General features: G+C 36.5%; 1 protein-coding gene across 4 annotated transcripts in view; it reads left to right on the top strand.

Moving 5' to 3' along the window:
- The window catches only part of LOC125039930 (protein diaphanous-like), a 26,213-nt gene extending 7,390 nt beyond the window's left edge, over positions 1 to 18,823 (top strand). For 2 of the 4 annotated variants that reach the window (XM_047634302.1, XM_047634301.1), the window contains exons 4-11: positions 403 to 516; positions 947 to 1,152; positions 4,376 to 4,387; positions 6,155 to 8,434; positions 10,324 to 10,507; positions 11,198 to 11,441; positions 17,982 to 18,066; positions 18,513 to 18,823. In XM_047634302.1, the coding sequence (XP_047490258.1) occupies positions 403 to 516; positions 947 to 1,152; positions 4,376 to 4,387; positions 6,155 to 8,434; positions 10,324 to 10,507; positions 11,198 to 11,441; positions 17,982 to 18,066; positions 18,513 to 18,690 (3,303 nt within the window). In that variant the 3' untranslated portion in view covers positions 18,691 to 18,823. Of the gene's footprint in view, positions 1 to 402; positions 517 to 946; positions 1,153 to 4,375; positions 4,388 to 6,154; positions 8,435 to 10,323; positions 10,508 to 11,197; positions 11,442 to 14,060; positions 14,086 to 17,981; positions 18,067 to 18,512 lie in introns of all 4 variants that reach the window. The other 2 variants (XM_047634304.1, XM_047634303.1) reach the window with 2 other exon arrangements.
- The last annotated feature ends 4,617 nt before the right edge of the window (positions 18,824 to 23,440 follow it).

Raw genomic sequence — 23,440 nt, 5'->3', positions numbered from 1 at the left:
ACCTCCTTTCCTCCCTCATTCCCTTCTGTCAGCTCCACTATCATCCCCTCCTCCTCTTCCTCTACCTCCCTCTTCTGCCTCCTCCTCCTCCTCCTCCTCCTCCTCCTCCTCCTCCTCCTTTTTATCCTCTCCTTTCTTACCTAATCATCCTGGAAAGCACAACATTTTGTAACTGAACAGCAAAGGATTCAGATCAGAGGAGGAAAAGGCTTATAAGTTCAGGGGTCAAGGATCAGTGCATTTACCTATGGACTTATTTTGAGACTCTTATCTCAACAATGAGGAAGCAAGAAAGAGGATATCTATTCAACCTATTTTTACTTACCTCTGTTACTTAAGCATAGCAATCTGAAATTCCTCTACAAGTATTTGATGAAAGTGTTCTCAATTTTTCTATGACAGGTTAAAGCCAAGTTCCAGCAGATGATGACTGACATGAACATCCCGGAAGAGAGCATGATGCTAACCAACACATCTGTTGATAAAATGAGGCTCATGTTGGCCAGTAACCACAAGGTGAGAGATGGATACCAATGACAAGTTTTACGGCTAACCATTCCATAAATATTTAAAAAGTTAAAAAAGACAAAGAGTATATAACTACTCTAACTATCACCTCTTTGTTTTGACTTCTCTGTTATGTGACGTATGGCACAGTTATAGCATTAAAGAGCAGGTCTTGAAATGGATACCTAACCTGTAACTTAACCACCTATAAGCTCTTTCACTTTGCTTCCTCTCTATAGGAAAAATCAAGGCCTCCATTTACATCAGTGTCAGGAAGCAAATAAGCAGATTTTCTTGTCTGCTTTAGAGGGCTTTATGACCATTATTACTTGTTTTGTTTTATGTAAATTATGCTCAAACTTCATACCCATTGCTGCTTTTACATCTCTTGCTTGTCTTCTCTTAGATTTTCATCTCACCTAGTATATACTCATTACAGGTGATGGCTCAGACACAGCACAGGCTGGAGGCTCCGCAGGACTACATCGAGTACCTGAAGCGTGACGACCTCAGCGTCAAATCCATCTTCAAGAACCTGGAGAGTCTGCAGGTGGCACTGCGGAGCAACAAGATCCAGTGGGTGCAAGAATTTGCACAAAAGGGCCTCAAGGGCCTACTGTCCATCCTGAATGAGTGCTACAGGAGGTAAGAGATGTATTTTTGCATTTAGCTTCATCATTACTTATTGTTTTGATAATTATTGTTGTTGTAATTTTATCAAGGCTTTTCTTAATAGAGTTTCCACATTGTTTTTTTAATTGCATGTAGCTGAAGCCTGTTGGCTGAACCCAAGCCTGAGCCAAATTTTGAGAAATTAATTAAAATTTGAGCAAAGAGATAAAAGTATAAAGGTATTCATTGTTGATAAGGTATGGTTATTGGTTGTCCCTTGGAAGTTCAGGAGGAGGTAATTGTTATCAGTTAGTTTTAGCGATTCGTGACAATAAACCCCCCCAAAATTGATAGATATTACTCTTGTGTGGCTTTTAGAGGAATTAATGTAGTGTGTTTCCCCATTGAACATCCCTAGAATTCCTGAACTCTTTGAATAGTTGTGCATGAGATATAACTTGAACTAGTGTTGTATTCTAGCTTACATTTCCTAATTATAGTAGAATAAATTAGTGAATAAATTTTCTGTCATTATACATATTTTTATGAAGCATTTTTCCTTTTTTTTCATTTATTATTATTATTTTTTCCCTTATTTGTTTTAGAGATAATCTAATGTCATTGTTAATTCACTTTTGTATAAAACCTTAATTAATTGATTACTAACAATTTGATTTTGGAATCTTTGCTGTCAAGTCAAAATATGAGGAATGCTTAAGTAATGGAACTTTAATTTGCCTATGAAGATATGCTGTTGCTGTAGTGAATATATTTCACACAATATATTTGAATTGCGTTATAAGAATTATAGAATCTGAGAACTACAGAAATTTCATATCAGTATTATTTCACTTATCTCTTGAACAGGAATACACACACTTGCAGACACCCTAAGGCACCCATGTGAATAGAAGTTAGCAATCACCCGTGTCAGATATTCTTCAAATGACTGAAAAAGACAGTTTAATAGGATTTCTTTAAGAATATTGTCCATGTATTGATACTATTTTGTCGAATCAGTTGTTATGTATAGATTAAGATGCACCGTTTGTTAAATTCACTTATTTTATTAGATACATAGATTTCTTTAATGCTGCATAACAATTTTGTCTATGTAGATAAGTCTGTGAAGTCTGTGAAGCTCTAAAGCAAATAGTTGGGCTTCTCTCCTGTGCCATGCCGTTGTGCTTTTAGCTGTATGTTTTGTTTACACGTAGATGGCTCTACAAGTGCTTAGTCACCAAGGCAGTTACTAGTCTTACCTATCTCACCTGTTTACCTTGTCCTTGATTTTTGGGGAAAAAAATGATAATGATATTTCTTACTGTAACTATGTTTCTTAAATTATTAAGTCAAAAACTCTATGATAATGGTAATACTGTCAATATTAACCCAATGTGCGTGGGCTTTTTCGGCAGCAGTGTGGTCCACCAAACAGTTATATCCAAATGGGCCACATCTGTAGGTATGCCACCTGCGTCATAGCACTACACCACCATGGCATTATAGTAGATGCCACCTGTGAACAAAGGGTTAATAACAGAAATTAAAATCACAGAAATTCAGGAATGGGGAAATCAGGTGAGGTCCTGAAGGGTATGCTAATTGTCTCATGAGAGCTGTGCCCATAACCAGTGAGTTCAGATGTGAAAATGTTCTCTTTATTTCACAGTTCCACGTCAACAACCAGCACCTAAGAAATTGTTCTAATTGGTACAATAGGGCACCGTAGAGTATATAAGGCTTTGAGATAGTCCTTACCAAGAGCCTCCGGGCTAGTACAGTGGCAACATGTCGGCCTCTCATCCGAGGGGTCGGTGGTTCGTGCCCCGCCCAGGCGTGAGACATTGCAATTGTCACCTGGAGGTTACTGCTGTGGCTGGGCACCACGGCGGGTAAGGACTAGGCTCACCCGAGTCAGCACCAGCTGACACATGTTAGCGAGTCGGCATTAGTCAACACAGGCCGGGCTCCCCTCAGGGGCATAGCCCGGGCGAGGCTCAACTTCGCATATCGGACTTATCCTTATCCTTACCAAGGGTGCAGCAAGTTGGTGGCAATTCACATCCATCTCTATAGTTAATGTATGGAAGTAATAATAATATAGCATAGTAAAGTAGCATTGGGTCTGCTAAGGAACTTTATGATACATCAATATTCACAGCAGCAGTAAGAGACTTGATGCTGTTTGTCATGTAACATTGTGACGATCATATTATATTCCAGGGTATGCACATTTTAAGGGTTAGAATGCCATACAGTTTTTTATATCCTTATGGTTGATGTTATGATGGTGTGCATTGGGCTATCATTTCTCAAAGAATTGAACTATTCAGCATTTTTTCATCTCAGACATTGGTCAACATTTTCTATCCTTTTATCCTTTTAAATGATCTTATTTTAGAGCAAATATGAAAGAGACAAATCTGGGGTCTCATTGACACACACAAAGATTCTAGTAGCAACATTCTCTGGATTTTTCTCTCTATTTGGTTTTTATTCTTATTGTCCTTAACCCAATGGCGACGGGTCACGCCTATAGGCGTCATAACAATACGCTCAAAATGTGGCATGTGGCTGTCCGCCGTGGCTGCGCGCCAAAGCGCCCCGAGGCAATGATTCACGCGCTCAAAGTCGGCGCGTTGCCGCGGTTCGCCAGAGCGTAGAGTTTTTTTTTAGTTTTCTATACCCGTCGCCAATGGGTTAACCCTATTTTTCATCTGATATCTCTTTTAATCTTTCTTTACACTCATTCCAGTAACATAACATGTAAATAGTCATGGATACACTTGTGAACATAGAACTTAACACTTTGAAGTTTGCCCCTAGTTTGTATGACTTATTTTTATGGAAAGTGAACGTACTGTTGGTGATTTCCCCAACTGTGTTTTGTTCAGTAGATTTTTGGAATAAGGGAATCAAAGAAATTATAATTGGATGCCTATTACATTATCTTTCCAGTGAATTTAGTTTGCCAATTTCTAATTATAAATAGGGGACAGTTGATTTTTTTTTAAAGCAACAAATGACCCATTCATTTGTCAAGGAAAAACTCATTAAGGCCACATACAGTAAAGAACGTTCACAAGTTATATTCATTCGTCCGTTAAAAGAAATCTCACAGTACGTGCCTCCGTCATCTTTTCCAATTAATCTGTTTATTATTCTTTAAGCATGTCTCTTCTGCCTGATGTATTTTCCATCACTAACTTTAGATTTTTTTTCTCTGTTACCTCTGCTGACAACTTTACTGTAGTGGGCAAGAAGGGTGAGTAAAATAAAGGTCACAATTTGTAGCGCATAATTTTCTTTTTTTTTATTATTGTTTATCTTATTTCTGCCAGGCTCATTGAGGAATTTCAGGACACCATAACATGTCAGGAGAAAAGTAGAGCAAAATTGGTATCTAGTACCAGATATGCTAAGTGTACATTCGGCTTCCAGTTCTTCTTTTCATTAGTGTATATTCCTTTCTGTTGGTCAATAGTTTTTGATATACATTTTCTTTAATTGATACTGCCATTTCTTTTAGGCCATATCTCATTGAGCTTGGTATGAGAATGTAGCTTACCGTAGAATAGTACCTGCTTTTATTGTGATAAGTTTGTGACAGGTAGGAGACTATACTATCCCTTAGAGGTGTTTGGTGAATGTCAGGCAGCTGTCTGGAAATTTTGATGAGGTGACTGTGATGCTGCCAAAGTTGTTGATGATGGAAATTATATGGTGAGAAACAGGAAGGAGCTGATTTTTAATATGTATATTTGGCTTTATTCTGTATGTTTCTAGTCTTTGTGGTATTAACAGCTTTCAGGTTACAAGATGTTATTTTTGGGGGCATAAACAGTCCTGAATTAATCTGTCTCTGTTGGTCTTTGTTTCTCTCTCTCTTTCTCTCTCTCTCTCTCTCTCTCTCTCTCTCTCTCTCTCTCTCTCTCTCTCTCTCTCTCTCTGTCTCTCTCGCTCTCTCGCTCTCTTGCTCTCTCTGTCTCTCTCGCTCTCTTGCTCTCTTGCTCTCTTGCTCTCTCTGTCTCTCTCTCTCTCTCTCTCTCTCTCTCTCTCTCTCTCTCTCTCTCTCTCTCTCTCTCTCTCTCTCTCTCTCTCTCTCTCTCTCTCTCTCTCTCTCTCTCTCTCTGACTCTCTCTTTCTCTCTTTCTCTTTCTCTCTTTCTCTCTCTCTCTCTCTCTCTCTCTCTCTCTCTCTCTCTCTCTCTCTCTCTCTCTCTCTCTCTCTCTCTCTCTCTCTCTCTCTCTCTCTCTCTCTCTCTCTCTCTCTCTCTCTCTCTCTCTCTCTCTCTCTCTCTCTCTCTCTCTCTCTCTCTCTCTCTCTCTCTGTTGCTCTCTCTTCCTCCCCCCAGTCTCTCCCTTCTTCCCTTGTTCTCCCCATCTCTCTCTCTCTCCTCTCTTCTCTTTTCTCTCTCTCTCTCTCTCTCTCTCTCTCTCTCTCTCTCTCTCTCTCTCTCTCTCTCTCTCTCTCTCTCTCCTCTCTCTTTCCTCTCTCTCCTCTCTCTTGAATAAAAATCTGGCTGTGTCAGTGAATCATGTATGTCGCTTGATTGAAATAAAGGCTGAATGTCTTGTGTATTCAAGAACTTTGGCAGTTCAGAACTAAAAGTTTGATAATTGGTCAAATTGCAGGATGTTCCAAAGTTAGCAGAATTGCAATATTTAAAGTTATATTGCGACATTGTGACTAGTTAAAAAGAGAGACTGGTGTTTATTTTCTGAAACAAATAAAGGAGAAATTACATCATTAGTGACTGATTTATTGGGAGATAGTAAATATTTAATGTCTTGCAGTTTGACCATTCTAGTTACAAGATTCCATTCCTTTTCATGTTGTACTTTATTATTCAAGATGATATATTAAGGACTTGAATCCTAGGAATTCCTCCTTTTAGTATATTTTATTGCCTATAAATGCCTATTTATACCCTTGTACTTGAATATAGTTTTTAATGCTCTTCTTTTACCCATTGATTTTATTCCTTTTACTTCTAAGTAAGCCATACCTGACAGTGCTTTTTTTATTGCAGTGGCAATAATAACCGTCAGTGGGACAATGTGCAGTATGAAGCCATCAAGTGCCTCAAGGTCATCTGCAACAACATTGTGGGCATCAAAGAGTTCTTCAAACAAGCAGAAGGCTTCACCCTCCTGGCACAATCCCTCAACCCCTCTAAACCCAATATCATGCTTGAGGTCTTGCGACTCCTCTGCTCTTTCTGCCTCCCCATCTGGCAGCAAGATGGGCTGGATGGGCACAGAGAGGTCTTGGATGCCATCACTATTGTGGGGGAGCTCAAGAAGCAGGAAAGGTTTACACCAATCATCATGGGGCTGGGCATGCAAGGCAACGACCCCTTAAGGCTCAGCTGCCTCTCGCTCATCAATGCCATCATCAACTTCGTGCCTGATGATAATCTTGACTTTCGGATGCACTTGCGAAATGAGTTCATGAGGATGGGCCTGCAGGACCTCTTAGAGATTCTAAAGAGCAGTGAGCACATTGACATGAAGACACAGCTTGAGGTGTTTAACAGCTCAAAGAAGGAGGACTTTGAGGACTGGCAAGACCGCTTCTTCACACATGTGGATGAGATGGAGGATTTAGGTCGCTGCTTTGAGATTGTCAGGCAGCAAGTACAAGACTCCAACTGCGAGATGCCTTTCCTGTCCATCTTGCAGCACCTTGCCTTTATCAGGGATGATGAAAATGTCAGACAAGCCTACTTTAAGTTAATAGAGGAGTGCATTTCACAGATTGTCCTACACCGAAGTGGGTGTGACCCCGATTTCCGAGCCACAAAGAGATTTGAGATAAAAGTAGATACCCTTCTTGACCAGTTCAAGGAAGAGACACGTAACAAAAATGAAAAGCTAGCATCAGAGTACCAGATACAGTTAGAAGAAGCTCTTACCAAAAATCAGAAGCTAGAGGCTGAGCTGTCACTGGTCAAGAGTCGCTATGAAGAGGCCCTGAAACATGGTGGAGATCCAGGTAAAAAGGGTGGATTACCAAATGTACCTGGTTTAGAGCAGATGGTAGGTGGTGGACCTCCTCCACCTCCCATGCCTGGAGGTGGTCCTCCACCACCTCCACCTCCACCTGGGATGGGAGGACCACCTCCACCACCACCACCTCCAGGTATGGGTGGTCCTCCACCACCTCCACCTCTACCTGGAATGGGAGGACCACCTCCTCCACCACCACTTCCAGGTATGGGTGGTCCTCCCCCTCCTCCTCCACCACCAGGTGGTCCCCCAGGTCCCCCTCCTCCTCCTGGAATGGGTCCACCTCCACCTCCAGGCATGCCTGCAATGAGGCCGCCAGTGGAGAGCCTGCCATACGGCATGACACTAAGGAAGACAATAAAGCCTCCTGCTCAAACAAAACGGCTTCAGTGGAACAAAGTGATACCAAACAAGATGAGCGAGAACAGTTTATGGGTTCGTCTAAACAAGAAGGACATCAAGGTCAAGCAGGACGTGTTGAAGGACCTCAGCGAAAGGTTTGCAGTGAAGCAAGTGAAAAAGAAGAATGTGGAGCAAGTGGAGAAGGCCACAAAGAAGGACAAGGAGTTGCGGGTGCTGGACCAAAAGACCAACCAGAACCTGTCCATTGCCCTCCGAGGTCAGTTCAAGCACATGAGTCTGGACGATATTCGGCTGGCCATCCTCCAATGCGACGAATCTATCCTCTGCGTGGACTCCACTGGTGTGCCAGACTCATCTACACTGCAAACACTGATCATGGCCATGCCAGATCACGAGATCATCAAGAAGCTCACGTCACTGGAGGACCCGGAAGAAGACCTTGCCGAGGGTGAACGTTTCATCCACAGAATAGGCAAAATCAAGAAGCTAATTCCACTCCTCAAGAACATGGCCTTCAAGACAGATTATCCATCATTAGTCAAAGAAACCCGGCTGGATATTGTGAACACCAAAGCTGCCCTGGATGAGCTTATTAACTCCAAGAAGTTTGAGAAGGTGTTGTCATACATCCTGGAGTTTGGTAATGTTCTAAATGCGGGCTCCAGGAATGCTGACACCCTAGGGTTCGACATCAGTTTCTTGCCCAAGTTGTCAAACACAAAGAATGCAGATGGCCACACTTTACTGCATTACCTGGCAGAGACATTGATGAAGGAGGAACCTGACAGTGCAGACTTTGAAGATGGCCTCTTGCATTTCTCTGATGCAGAAAGAGTCAACGTAGAGGCAGTGAAGGCCAATATCGCAAAGATGAAGAAGGAGATCAAGAACATTGGCAATGATCTGCAAAGGCACACCAAACAAGATCCAGAAGACAAGTATGTGATATTTTGCAAAGTATTCAGTAGATACACACATGAAATATTATTTTTCATTTAACCCCTTAACGACAGGTCACGCCGATATGCGTCAAAACAAACCACTCAAAATGTGGCGTGCGGCTGTATGCCTTGGTGGCGCGCCAAAGCTCTACGAGCCGGTGATTCGGCTTGATGTACCGAACTCCCGCGCTCAAAGTCATCTCGTTGCCAATGATCGCCTGAGCATAGTTTTTTTTTTTAGTTTTCTACACCCGTTACCAAGGGGTTAAGCAGGGAACTAGATTGTTAGCCAAATCAAATCAGAATGAAACATTTATTGGTATGTAGAAAGAATATTTCAACCATTTCTTTTATTTAAGTGAGCATCCCCCTCCCTCCCTCCCTTCCTTTATATAGTGAGGAAGCAAGGTTTTTTTCCCCCTCACTCTACTTCTCCATTCAGTGTCTTGTATGCTCGCTGACATGAGCTTGCTAGATATAGCTTTTGTGCTTGTAATTGCAATCATAGAAAATGCATGCAGGCTCAGTTTGAAGCATTTCTCACTTGCTCCTTAAGCTCATTATTATTTATTGTGACCAGGATAGATGACTTCGTTGAACTGTATTAGGATTCGAAACGCATCACATGCATCTAAACTTTATGATAAGTAAATAGTAAATTAGTAAACAAAACAAAAAAATCCATAATCATTTTATCAAATATTGCACATTCTCTTACTTAACCCATTAGATCCAGTTGCGTTAAGGCAATCAGATCGCCAAAAATCCGGGCGTTAGGGTTACATGAGCAGCCGCTCTGTCAGGTGGTTGTTTGTAGGCGGGGAGCACATGAATGTGTGTGTGTGTGTGGTGGCAAGGCTGTATGCCTCCTATTTGTGAAGTTATTTACTCTCTTTGTGCATAAGCACTTTTAGCTTTATGGCCATTTCCCAATGTCCATATTTGCCATTTGATTTGCATTATCCAGATGGTAATACTTTCTCTTTCCCTCTCTCCCTCCTTCTCTCCCTCTCTCTCTCCCTCTCTCTCTCTCTCTCTCTCTCTCTCTCTCTCTCTCTCTCTCTCTCTCTCTCTCTCTCTCTCTCTCTCTCTCTCTCTGTCTCTCTCTCTCTCTGTCTCTCTCTCTCTCTCTCTGTCTCTGTCTCTCTCTCTCTCCCTCCCTCCCTCCCTCCCTCCCTCCCTCCCTCCCTCCCTCCCTCCCTCCCTCCCCCCTCTCCCTCTCTCTCTCTCTGTCTCTCTCTGTCTCTCTCTGTCTCTCTCTCTCTCTCTCTCTCTCTCTCTCTCTCTCTCTCTCTCTCTCTCTCTCTCTCTCTCTCTCTCTCTCTCTCTCCCTCCCTCCCTCCCTCCCTCCTTCCCTCCCTCTCTCCCTCTCTCCGTCTCTCCCTCTCTCCCTCTCTCCCTCTCTCCCTCTCTCCCTCTCTCCCTCTCTCCCTCTCTCTCTCTCTCTCTCTCTCTCTCTCTCTCTCTCTCTCTCTCTCTCTCTCTCTCTGTGTGCAGACCCCAATCAGCTGTTATAAAAATTTGGTTAATATTACTGGTAGTAGTAGTAATGTCAGTATTATTCAACTCAATTTTAATTTCAATTGGTGTTATTGTTATTGTCTTGATTATCACTAATAGTGCACATAGGTGTGTATGGAAGTGGAACCTATGTACATGTACTCAAGGTAATATGTTTGTCATTATGATGATGATTATTATTAGTAGTAGAAGTAGTATTTATTATTAATGTCAATGTTCTTGCTTGTACTCACTCACAGTCTGAGTAAATATGCTTGTGCCACCCAGAGGTACGTTGCAGTACTTAGTATTACTGGTCGACCTCTCCAACCCTTTCCATTTGCACCGTGATGTAGACTGACAGAGCCATGGGAAATCTCTTCTAGGTTTAAAGAGAAGTTTGAGGAGTTTCACCAGACAGCTGAAGAGGATGTGTCTCTTTTGGAGACGGAATTCGCCATGATGCAGAAGAGGTTCGTGCAGGTATCGGACCTCTTCACCTTTGAGGTCAACAAGTACTCGCAAGAGGACTTCTTCAGGGACATCAACGAGTTTATTGCTTTATATAAAGTGAGTTCATTGGTGCCTCTTTTCTCTTCTTCTTCTTCTTCTTCTTTATCTCCTCATAATTTTCTCTTTTCTTTTTTCATTATCTATTTTTAGATAGCCAAAAGGTATGGTAAGGCAGTTAGATATATATTCTTTATTGCTATTTGGTTTACTGTCTCAGTTTTATCAGTTAATAGCAGACATGATATTAACCTATTATATGAATAGTTACCTTTTTTTTTTTTTTTTTTTTTTTTTTTTTTTTTTAATCTTCACTTTATTGCCATGTAGCCTAAAATCTTTTCATAAAACTTCATTTTTTATTTGAGTCTCAGGAGCATCTTGGTATTTTTGCCCCATGATCTTTTTGTTGTTGCATTTTGCACTAATACTTTGAATATGTTTTTTACAACTGATATGATGGTTTGCAGGATGGGGAGGAAGAGGGATGGATTTTTTTTATTTGTTTTTATATGATCCAGATTTTAATGGTTTATATAATTTATATGTGCATTAGATGTTTTTGATATCCTTCATTATGCTTCAATGTCATATGCAGTGTACTTGCCTTCAGTTCAGGTCTTAATTAGAAAAGACCAGCATTTAGACAAAAGGCACTCTCACCATATTCAACTCTTTATCTCTCCCAAGTAAATGCTTTATTTTTGTTTTCCTTGCCCCTTTACACCTTCCCTTCCTCACCCACAATAGCACGCCAAAGAACAAATTGTCAAAGAGGAGGAGAAGCGACAGAGGGACCGCGAGGCCAAGGAACGTGCAGAACGGGAGAAGGTGGAGCGTGCAGAGAGAGACAACCGGCAACGAGCGCTACACGACGTCACGAACGACCAGAGCAATACAGAGGTTGTGGATCAGCTGATGCAGCTCATCAACACGGGCCAGGCCTTTGATGTCATGGGAGCTGGACGTAGGAGGCGGCCAGGCAAAACAACAGGTAGGGTGCTCCATAAAGGTTTTTTCCTAGGACTGTTTTTTTTTTTTTTCTCTCTCTCTCTCTCTCTTTCTTTCTCTCTCTCTCTCCCAAATTTTAATTTTCTACTTCCTTTTTTATTCTATTTGTTGGTAGTTATAGTGAATTTCATCTTCTTTTTCTGTCTTTCTTTTTAAAATTACATACAATTTTTTTTTTATCTTTTGGATAGGATTTCATATGATAACTTTGACAGATATAGAATTCATTACTATTGTAATGAACCAGATAGACATTATATGTAGAAATATTAATTTTAGCCAATCCACAAACAGAGTGTCTCTTTCAAAAGCAAGAAGGCAGGCAATGTTTTGGTTCACTGCAGTTAGTGCAAAATGTAGGAAGAATCATTTGATGATTCGTGTATGTGTACATGTTCATTATTCATATAGGTTAAACTTGAAACATTTTTGGAGAAGTGATGAAGTAATGAAAAATATGTATACAAATATGATTTATTCACTGTAGGGCTTTTTTTCTGTTTATTGAGTATTACTTATATTCACTAATCCTTCTGTTATTCTTTCATTTTCTACAGATAAGAAAGTTTTTAGATCTTTAGTGTTTGTTTAATCCATGTTTGATTACTGTTGTAGTTCTTGAAGACATAATTATTGTCAATGTGTGGGTTGAGTGAGCATTTGTTTAACTGTTGGTATTTTATATTTTTTTGTCTTTTTCATTTTTTTTTCTCTCTTCCTGAAGTGTGCTCTTGTTCACTTTCAACTACAGTTTTATTTTGTTTTGTTTTATTTATATGCATTTTTTTTTCTTACTCCATTCAGTGTATGCTATTCACAGATGTAACTTGGAAGACTCCCAGCAAGTCTGAATCTTGTTTTAAACAAATTTGATGATTTAGCATTGTTCAATATGTAGTGAAACCTCTTTGCAGTACCTTGCAGATTTTTTTTATTTAACTATATATGTTTAGTTTATTTTTCTTGGGTTGTGGGTTTGTTGTGAATAGCTGTGCTGTTTTCCCAGGCAGATATAAATAGATTTGTAGGTGTAGATCACAACATACTTATTTTAGGCTCTTTGTTCAATTTGTACATGAGTGAACAAACATATTAGGGATACACCTTATCATTCACTGAAATCATAGTTATACACTTTACACTTTTCATATTGGGAAATCCTCACCAGCAATTTTTTTTTCTCTCTCTCTCTCTCTTGAACCATTCAAAAAAAAAAAAAAAAAAAAAATTCAGAATTAGGCTCAGGGTGTCGCAAGTGGGCCAAGGCACTGGTAGAGTTCTGCAGTCGTAAGACGGGAAAAGAACAGAGTAAGAATAAGAAGCAAAAGAATAAGTTTTTTAAGGCAAAGGTAAAAAAAGAAATTGATATAAAGGAGAGGTTAAAAAAATGTCATAAAGAAATAGTTAATGATAATGCTTTTTGGAATCCTCTGGGTAATATATATATATATGTATTCTCTATAAATGATTTCATGTAGATGTTTCTAGCTGTGCTTGTGCTTTAAAATGGATTTTTAGTAGCATTTTATACTATAAAGTGCCATTGTATACTTTGCTTTCATATATGTTCAGGATAGCAAAAGTATTGTTCAGTAAAAATGTAATTGATTTACTGTTTTCCTTTTTGTAGGATTTGTTCAGTATATGTGGCAATAAGTTTGAGATATACTGTCATCCAGAGTTTGCGTGTATATCTCTCATTCTTACATCATTTGCCATTATTCATGAGTTCTCTGCCCAGTTTAATAGCTTAGAAATTCTTTGTACTAAGGGTGCAGTTATCCCTAAATGCAGACAGTAACATTCTTTCTTGGACGAAGAAGCATCAGTATTGAAAACAGTTTTAGCATATAAACAAGTAAAGATGTATCATCAAAGTACATCAAGTAAAAACTGCGAATTAATAGAAATGAGTGTCAGTTGAGCTGTTTAGTGCTTTGTCTGTTAGAGGTAATTGTATGTGTGTGTGAGTACATGCATGTGTGAGTGTGAAATATAGGCTTTGGATTTTGAGCTAAAAATGAAAATTGCTTAGACATACGGGAAATTTGATATTTTAAGAGGATGAAGCATGTACATTGTGTGTTCTTAGGAATTAGAGATGCTTTGCATCTATTCATGACTAAAGGAGTATGCTTTTCAGAATGACTTCGACTTTACATAGGGAAATGGGTGAGACTTTACAGATGACCAGAATACAACCTTGACACATGAACCTTCCCCCAAAAAAGGAACCTTTATACACCAATTTGGTCTTATATAAGCCATTTACTAGGCAGCCTGTTAGGAAAATCAAACATTAGCTCTAAGAGAATGCATATTGGTCTCATGACTCAAAGATGAAGTAAATGCTTTAAACAAATGGCACTGAAAGAGGTTTTACTGCTGAACTCATCTAAATACATAAAAGAGACAATATAAATACAGCTTGAGTATCAACATGCTTGAAACAAACATTCAGGCTGTGTATGTGGAACCTCCCCCCTCCAAAAAAAAAAAAAAAAAAAAAAAAGATACAAATGCGAGCTTGTGCTTTGACTACTACTATAATTTTTTTTGGTTTGTTTGCTCACTCATTCCTGTGACATTTCACACCTGACAGGGAGGAGCCAGCTTGTCCATTGTGGGTAAGACAAGACCCCATGAATTGTGTGTCACTGCCTGCTTGTAGAGTTTGACCCTCTTCATCCCCCCCCTCCCATTCCCCCTTTCTTCTTATGCGCACCTGTCACCGTGTGTTAATATGCTTCTGTGGTTTCAGTTTGTGTAATATTTTGATTTTATATATATATTTTTTTAAAAGGGGAAGAAGTGGAGGATGTGGAATTGATAACAAGTACATCCACTGTCCATAGTTTTGTGTTATGAATTTTTTTATTATTATGAATATAATTGAGGTCAAAGTGGCAAAAGTGGTTGATGCATTTATACCTGCACAAAATTCATACACATGGATCACATGGATTTGTGTGCGTGCCTGCGTGTGTGTGTGTGTGCGTGTGCGCGTGTGTCTGCGTGTGTGTGTGCATGTGTGTGTGTGTGTGTGTGTGTGTGTGTGTGTGTGTGTGTGTGTGTGTGTGTGTGCGCGTGTGTGTGTGTGTGTGTGTGTGTGTGTGTGTGTGTGTGTGTGTGTGTGTGTATGTGTGTGTGTGTGTGTGTGTGTGTTTGTGCGTGCATGTGTGTGTGTGTGTGTGTGTGTGTGTGTGTGTGTGTGTGTGTGTGTGTGTGTCTGTGTGCGCGCGCATGTGTGTGTTTGCTTGTGTGTGTGTGTGTGTGTGTGTGTGTGTGTGTGTGTGTGTGTGTGTGTGTGTGTGTGTCGCACATGACTGTGTGCGTATCCATGTGCAGATGCACATCCATATTTGCACTTCTCCACATGTACATGCATGTATGTATACTTGCAACATATGTGCATGCTGTATATTGAGTATGGACTTCTTTTATATTTAAATTGAAATAAGATATCACCAGTTCACTTTATCCAGTCATGAAGTGTTGTGTCAAGTTAACCATTGTATCAAGTGAGTTCCACATTCTCCAATAATGGTAACTGTTCTCCTATATTAATTAATGAAGCCTGCTTGCTTTTACACACCCAAGCACTGCCATTTGCATCCCAGGGAAAAAGGTGTTGGGGAAAAAATAAATTATTCACTTGTAACATATCTTTGAGTAAGAGTTTTTTTTATATATTTTTTTTTTGATTAATTTATTTTTTATCTATGACTTTTATTGTTTCATTTTTATTTTTATTTATTTAGACATGTATATTATGTTCAAGGAGACTATCATTCAAATAAGAGTCCTTCATGTGTCTTTACTATCATACTTTTAAGTACATATATATAAATATATGTATATATACATATATATATGTATATATATATATATATATATATATGTATATATATATATATATATATATGTATATTTAAGTATATATATATATATATATATATATATATATATATATATATATATATATATGTATATATATGTATATATATATGTATATATATATATATATATATATATATATATATATATATATAATATGTATTTGTATATTTATAATGTATGTATGTTTATTCATATATATTTATTTATTTATTGTGTTATTTATTTTCTTGATTTACCTTTTACATTTCCTGAAAGCTTATATATACATGTATGTATGTTTGTGTGTGTGGGCTTTCTTTTCTAATTTTTAATCTTTTCTCTTTGTCCTTCTCCCTCGCTGCTATCCTCCCTTCCTCCCATGCCCTCTCTTTCTTGCAACTAATCTTCCTTCCCTCACACATTCCCTTCTCCCTTACTGCTATTCTTCCTGCCTCCCTTACTCCCATTTTTCCCCATTTTCACCTATTCCTCCATCTCTCTCTTTTTTTCCCTTTCTTTCTTTCTTTCTCTTTTTTTTTCCCCCTCTGATTCCTCATCAGCCTCTTCTTCCTACTATTACTACTAATTCTTCTTTAACCTTACCTTATTTTGCCTGATGCCTGAGCTTCGTACACAATTTGGAAATACACAATGAATGCAAGAACATTCCAAAAATGGACCATTGAAATATATTGTTTAGTTTTTATATATATATATATATATATATATATATTTTTTTTTTATATATATATTTATATCTATCTATCTGTCTATATATATATATATATATATATAATATATATATGTATATATATATATATATATATATATAATATATATGAGAAGAATGAAATAAATGTCTTTTAGCCCCAACCTCACCCCCAAAAACTATACTTTTTTCTCATTTTGTGCATAACTTTATGGTATATTATTCTTTTAAAATAAAATAATATATTCATTGTCAAAAATTGGAATGTTTTGCTAACTAACTATTGCAATAATCAGTAATAAAAGCAAAATTGTGTGGATGTTGAAAGTAAGAATTGCATTAGCTCTCTGTTTTTCTTTCATTCTTTTTCTCCCTCTTATATTTTTTCAGTAAAAGAATCTTCTTTCCCTGTAGTTCTTGTATTACCTTCCTTCCATTTATTTATTTTATATTCCATTTTTTATTTGTTATTGTTTTTATTTATTTATTATTTTTTTTTCCAGTCTTGGAAGTTCATTTTCAAAATAGACTGGCATATTTTCATTTTTATTAATCTCATTAATTTGGGTTCTTCTCTTTCCTCTTTTTTCCTTCTTCTCTGTTTCCTTTCTTTCTTTTTGTATGTTCATCATTTCAGGATAAAGGAGTTTACTGTCTGATGATGATATGTTTCACCTTTCTCTTAATTTCTTCTTCTTCTTCTTCTTCTTCTTCGTTTCTTCTTCTTCTTCGTTTCTTCTTGGATATACCAGATGTGCACATCCAAGTGATTTAGTCAGACGAACACCTGTTACAGGAAAATGTTTTTGTTTTTTGTTTTTTTTGCCATAGTGTACAGTTTCAGGAAGGTGATGCAACCTACTGCGACTGGCACAACCAGTCGTGAAAACAAATTCATTTTTAACCATTAAATGGAGGTTGGAATTTTGACCGTCTGAGAGGGTCACCTGCCATTTAGGAGTTAATTACCTAGTTATCATCTTTTTTCTTTTCTCTTCTTTTTCTTTTTCTTTAATTATCTGAAATGGGTTTACAGAGATACTGACAATGATGATGGACTGTCATATCTAAGTGATGGTCTTTATAATTGTTTTATTTTTTTACTTCTATAGTTATTTATATATTTTCTAGCATGTAATGAGTGTTTCAATAACCCACATGCTTGTTCACTCTCTTCTTGTTTTTAAATTGGAGCACCATTGCACTTTAGATAGATGGTGTCACCTTTTATTGTTATCACTATCATTATTATTTTTATTATTATTACCATCATCTTTGTTATCATTATTATTATCCATTTTGTTATTATGGTAATTGTTTTTTATATTATTTATTATTATTATTATTATTATTATTTTATGATTATTAGTATAATGTGATTATTGTTATGTTTTCATGAATTTCTCTCATGTGTTCTCAGATAACCAATAAATTAAAGATTAATGTCTGTAAATAAACATTTTATGTTTTGAGTGCACTAACATGAATCGTGTCAACTTGGTTGTCTTGGATGTATAACATAACATTAAATTACCTTATTTTTTATGTATTGTGATATTGATGTTAATAGTAATGACTGTTTTAGATTTATTTAAGTGATGAAGAATAAATATTGGTGGAATAATGATAAAAATGCCAGGTTTGATGATATTTTATTAATAGTAATATTGATAAAGTAGTAGTCTTTTTTGGATGATCATTGCTGTTAACATTTTATCCTTTTAATTTTACCTGCAATTCTTTAAAGTCATTGTACAGTGCATTTATATTAGATGGTACATTTAGATTGGACTTTCTCATTAGAAAATATACATCATGATATATATATATATTTATTTAAGCTATTCTGTTTGAAGAATAATGATTCAAATTTATATTTATCGTCACTTGTACCTTAGATTTTGCCTCATTCTCACACCTTGCATTGCTTGACAGCCGAGAGAAGGGCCCAGCTGAATCGGAGCCGGTCGCGTTCCGGTTTGGCCGCACAGTCGCCAACTAGCAACAGAGAAATTAAACTGTGAGTAGCATGCATGGGTGTGGATGGTAATTAGTTGTATTGTGTGTGTGTGGTGTGGGTGGATGGTGGATGGCTCTATGGCGTGAGTTGTGGATGATTGTGTAGGTGTGTGGGGGTAGTGCTTCACAGTAGGGTGAACTTGTGGGTGTGAGTGATGCTTCATGGAGTTGTGTATTCGTAGGTGATGGCTCAGTGGCCAGGTGGGTGTGGGTGGTGCTTCCCTGTGTGGTGTGTTTGTGGGTGGCTAGATACTGAGGGTGATGCTAATTACAGAATAGAAGAAAAGATGGAAAAGAATTTTGTTTTTGATTATTTCTTTATTCTATTTTTCAGTATTCTAAATAATACTTTGATGATTGTTTGATTTTATTAATTGCATGATATTGAGATAGTTTTAATCAATGTTACTATTGATGTTATCATCAGCGTCTTTATCATCACTGCAGGACGGACACCATCGATGTGGATGTGGAAAACCAGCCAGCTCGGTCATCCCGGCCTCGCACGCGGCGGCCAGGACTCCCAACGGGCCTGGAGTCACGCGACAGGAGCTTCAACCAACAGCAGAATGCCGTGAATGGGGATTCCTCCGATGCTTTGCTGCAGAGACTCCGGGAATTGTAAAAAGAGAAGAGGAAGTAGAGTCCTGCAAGAGACAATGAGTGCGATGTGTCTCTGCATTTATATCTGTTGATATTATTCATCATAATCATAATTTCTTTATTCTTATTCTTATCATTATTATTATTATTATTATTATTATTATTATTATTATTACTGCTGATATTTATTGTAATTATCAGCATCATCTTTTTTTCTTTCTTTTTTTTTCATAAGATTATTACCATGATATTATTCTTTTTTTCCCATATGTATAGATTAGAGAAAATTATATATTTTAAAGATATTAATATTTGTATAGTTAGTTCAGTGGGAAGTACTGCCAGTAAGAAGTTTATAGATCTATTTAATAGAGAGGATTACTGGACTTTCAGTGAATGCATTAAAGTAGATAGATGGTTTTATTGATAGTTTAGGGCTTACTTGGTTAAGTTCAGGAATTCCTGTATAGATCAGTGGCATATTTGATTGTTTTTGTTTTTTTATGTTTTTATTACTGTCATGATTACTGTTAATATTATTATTGAAATTATTTTTAGTATTGTAAATGTTTTTATTTTTATAGTTTTTTTTTTTATAATTTTTTTTTTTTATTATTATGATGTATACTTATATATACATATACACATGCATATATATATATAAAACAAATGTCATCTTCCATTCATATCACAACTTTTAAATAGAATGCCAAAATCATCAACAGATAACAAGGAAAAGAAATGGAGCAAAAAATGAAGGGTTGTTATTCTTACGTATAACCAACAAGGGGTTCCAATTTTATGGAATGACCCCACTCTGTCCCAGGTGAACTTGGTGCCCATTGATTTATTAATGTTATTTGCTGTATTTCTCTCTAACTTCTTTCTTTCTCCTTACTGCGTCTTTCTTTTCCGTAGATATGACAGGCTCTTTCTGTGCAAACATGTAAAGAGTGATTCTTTTTAATACACCCTGTGGGCGTACGCTATAATTCTTGATTTCTGAAGTAGTGTTATGACATGATAATTTTATGTTGGTATCCTCTAGTTGCAAATACCCTTGTGCGTAATCTGTGCATGTGCTTGTATATATATATATGTTTGTGTCTGAATATACACACATGCACACATCCTTGTACATTGTGATGCAACGTATCTTGTGATACTGCCATGATTTTACCTTTTCTCTCTTCCTTCTCTTTCTTTATCGTTCTTCTCTTTTCTTTGTGTGAATAGAGAAGGTTCCTTTACTGTTCCATGCTTTCTGTTTGTGTAGAGGAACCTCAAAAACTTTTTCTTGACTATCTTTTATTTTATAATTTTTCCCCCTTCTCTTTCTCTCTCAACTAACGTATGTTGTAAGAGTTTGTCGTGATGTTGCACTACGGAATGAAATAATGAAAACAATTTGTGATACCGTTGATGCTGCAATATTCAGGCCTTTGTACTGATGCATTAAGCTTGTGCCTTGTTTCTGTGTCTGTCTTGCGTCCGAAGATTTTTTACATTTAATTTTTATTTTTTATTCGATAACGGTGTGAATTGTACATAAATCATTGCATTCCTCTTGTACCTGTGAGATGTCAAAAAAGAAAGAAAGAGAAATAATGCATTACATCATATGATTAAAAGTTTGATGGATTTGTCAGTGAGACTGACTTTTTTTATCAAGAGGCAATCACTTTGAAATTTTTCTCATCCCTTTAAAGAAATCTTAAGATTGTAGATTACTTTTGGTATTGATTTGGCTTTGTATTTATATTTTCTTCCTTCATGATTTCTTTTTTTAATTATCATTACCTCTGCCTCTCTTTCTCGTCTATATATGTACATATATATGTATCTGGAGTTGAAAAATCCAGCAAAATTTCTTTTTCCCAGGCATTTGCATAACAAGCTGATTCCATTCTTCATCAATTGACCCAAATTACCTCCCCGCCCTCCACTCTTACATGATTTATTAGAATATACTGGCCACATGTGTTCAAAATAACATTGCAAACTTATACTTCAAAACTCCGTAACACATAATATATGTATGCGTTTGTTCAGAGGATATCCATTGTGTTGGATATGGTTCAATTTTCATCGTTAGAAAAGGAATAAGAAGAGGTAACAAAGGTATAATCTCCAGTACAGAGATGTAAATAACATTGTCTCCGTGAATTTACAAAGTGATGTTGTGCTCACAAATAAGCACATTTCATGTAAATGGTCTTCCATTATATATTCATCCAATGGGATATCTGAGTTCTATTTTTAGAGAGAGAGAAAAAAAAAATGTAATTTAAATTCCTTGCTTTTAACAAGGACTCTTTCATAGAGACTTTCACTTGGTTGATGCATTTGCAGTTTTCAGCACCTGCATTTGGATTACTGTCTGTGTTATTAATTTCCACCACTTACCTTTGGTTTTTGTAGTTGGGAAAATTCTTCATTCCAGATGTTTTCATGAATTAGTGATATTGTATGTGTACACAGTTTTGGGGGAGGTCAAAAAGTAAGCAGGTATGAGATTATTATTATTTTTAGCTCCTCTTCCCCCTGTGTGTAATTAATTGTGTTTTTGTTTTTGTTTTTTTTTTTTTTGTTTTTTGTTTTTTTGCTATACATGTTATCTGCATATAAGTTTTGATAATTTGTAATTATCACATGGAGCAGAAGTAGAGTTGCTCATACTTCTTTTCAGAAAGAGAGATATAACATTGGTTTTTGAGTTGTTGCACAGACTTAATGCCTCTTTTTTTTTTTTTTTTTTTTTTTCAAAATGCACCTGTTCATGAGTAAGAAAAGTAAACTTTTTTTTTTTTTTCTTAGCAATATCATGAACCTTACAACACAGGGATTGTTTTCTTGTTTTATCTTTTACTTTAATAAAAGAGGCTTTGAAATAAGCATGAAATTGAAACAACGAATCTTGAACAACTGCAGCTAGTCTGTTATTTGCAGTTATGCCAATATGATTGTGATTGAAAGGTCCAAAACAACATCTGGATTCTTTAAAGTAATAGAAGATGTGCCATCAAGTGTTCAGCAGTTTTAACAAAGCATTTAATAATAACAAGATATAAGTTCTTTTGTATCTTTCATTTCCATGGATTATTTATATGTAAATAACACGTCAGAATATTAAGCCAAGGTCTTCGTTGAAGTACACTGAAAAATCTCCATGGAGAGGTTAAAAGTAGCCTCGTATTGTAATGAAAACTTGCGTAGTGCCTAAGTTTTGTCTTGTGTAGATCTGCGTCATCTTACTTTCCCTGTGTTAACCATTGCTGTGGTACCATGGTGATTTAGTTTGACTTGCTGCATTATTCTTTTAATTCACTCCTTTCTTCTGTTTAAAGTGCCATTAAACAGCTCTCTGTATATAAGTTTTGGTATGTATTTATATTTATATATGTAAAGAGAGTTCTTTTGGAATGCCCTGTATTGTTTGATAATACGTTTTTTTAATATATATTTTCCCCATTCAAATCACACGTAGGTGCCAGTTTATCAAAGATATTTCCTCTTGATACATGCGTAAATCATGGTGGAAGCAACCACAGCTTGGCAATCATAGTAATATATACTACTTTGCTCATCCTTAGTGTATAGCCTTCATGGAAGTAAGAGTTGCTGCAGTAGAAATATTCTGTTCTCATTTTTGTAGCTGCCAGTATGCACCTTCCTTATGAGTGACTATGTCGATAGATCAGCATGACGGAGAAATGTAGAATTCTTTTCTTTAACCCGAGATTCTGATAAAAACAAAAACATTACGACTCGTTTTGTTTTTCTCTCAGCCTGTTTTCAGTGTATATTTAAAGATGAAAGTAAGCACCCAAAGCAGTCTTTTGTTTTTATATTGTACTTCTGTTAATGTTTTTCTCATAGGTTAATTTGACAAAGATTATGAGTATAGATTTACCTTTTGAGAATTCAGACTTATTTAATTGTTATATATTTAGTGCTCACACATATGTTGCATCTTACCAGCAGTATTCTTCATCCTGCAATCAGATTTTTACTTGCTAGAGTTTGTTTATTTTTTCTTTCCTTACTTTATTATCTTTATCATTATTAATTATCAATTGATTATTAATTATAAGTGACATGACTTTAGTTCTTCATTGCTGTGATATTATGAAAGGTGCATCTTAGGTTTCATGGATAAGTTCTTTTTCATGTTTTACGTAAAAGAGGGTGCTCTGAATGATATTCCTTTGGTTGAACCATTTTATATTGCTGCCTTTTTTTTTTTTTAAACAGTTTCTTTCATGTTTAAAGAAGTACTGTAATATCAAAGAAATTATAGAAGAGAAATTTGATTTTTTTATGTAAAGACTGTAAAGGATATGAAGCATTTTGAGAAAATATATTTATATATCAAATGAAGTATTTTATAAAATGTCCAAACTGTTATGCACACGTTTAAGAACACATACACACCTCCATATCTTTCTTTAGCATATAGATAGGGTTTTATTTTTTTTTTATTTATATATTTTTTTTTGTTTAATGGTGCTTGTATGAAAGAACATTTAGAAAATATAAAAAAAACAGTAGTTCTTGTAGTATTTTTAGTGTATTAATTTTGAATTTATATTTAGTAAATACAAAAAGGGTAGATTAATTTTGAATTTCCCAAAAACTAAAGAAGTTAGGATTTTTAACTTTAGAAAATCAAGTAAGCGATTTCAGCAGAGATTTCCAAAGATCATGACTAGTATAAGGAAATTTTGTTTAAGAAGTGTGCTCTGTGTTTTCTTGTTCCTTGCATGATGTCA

This window comes from Penaeus chinensis, chromosome 28 (assembly GCF_019202785.1).
Source record: "Penaeus chinensis breed Huanghai No. 1 chromosome 28, ASM1920278v2, whole genome shotgun sequence".
Classification (NCBI taxonomy): domain Eukaryota; kingdom Metazoa; phylum Arthropoda; class Malacostraca; order Decapoda; family Penaeidae; genus Penaeus; species Penaeus chinensis.
Note: the sequence above shows the minus strand (reverse complement) of the source record. Positions and strands in the feature narration are given on the sequence as shown.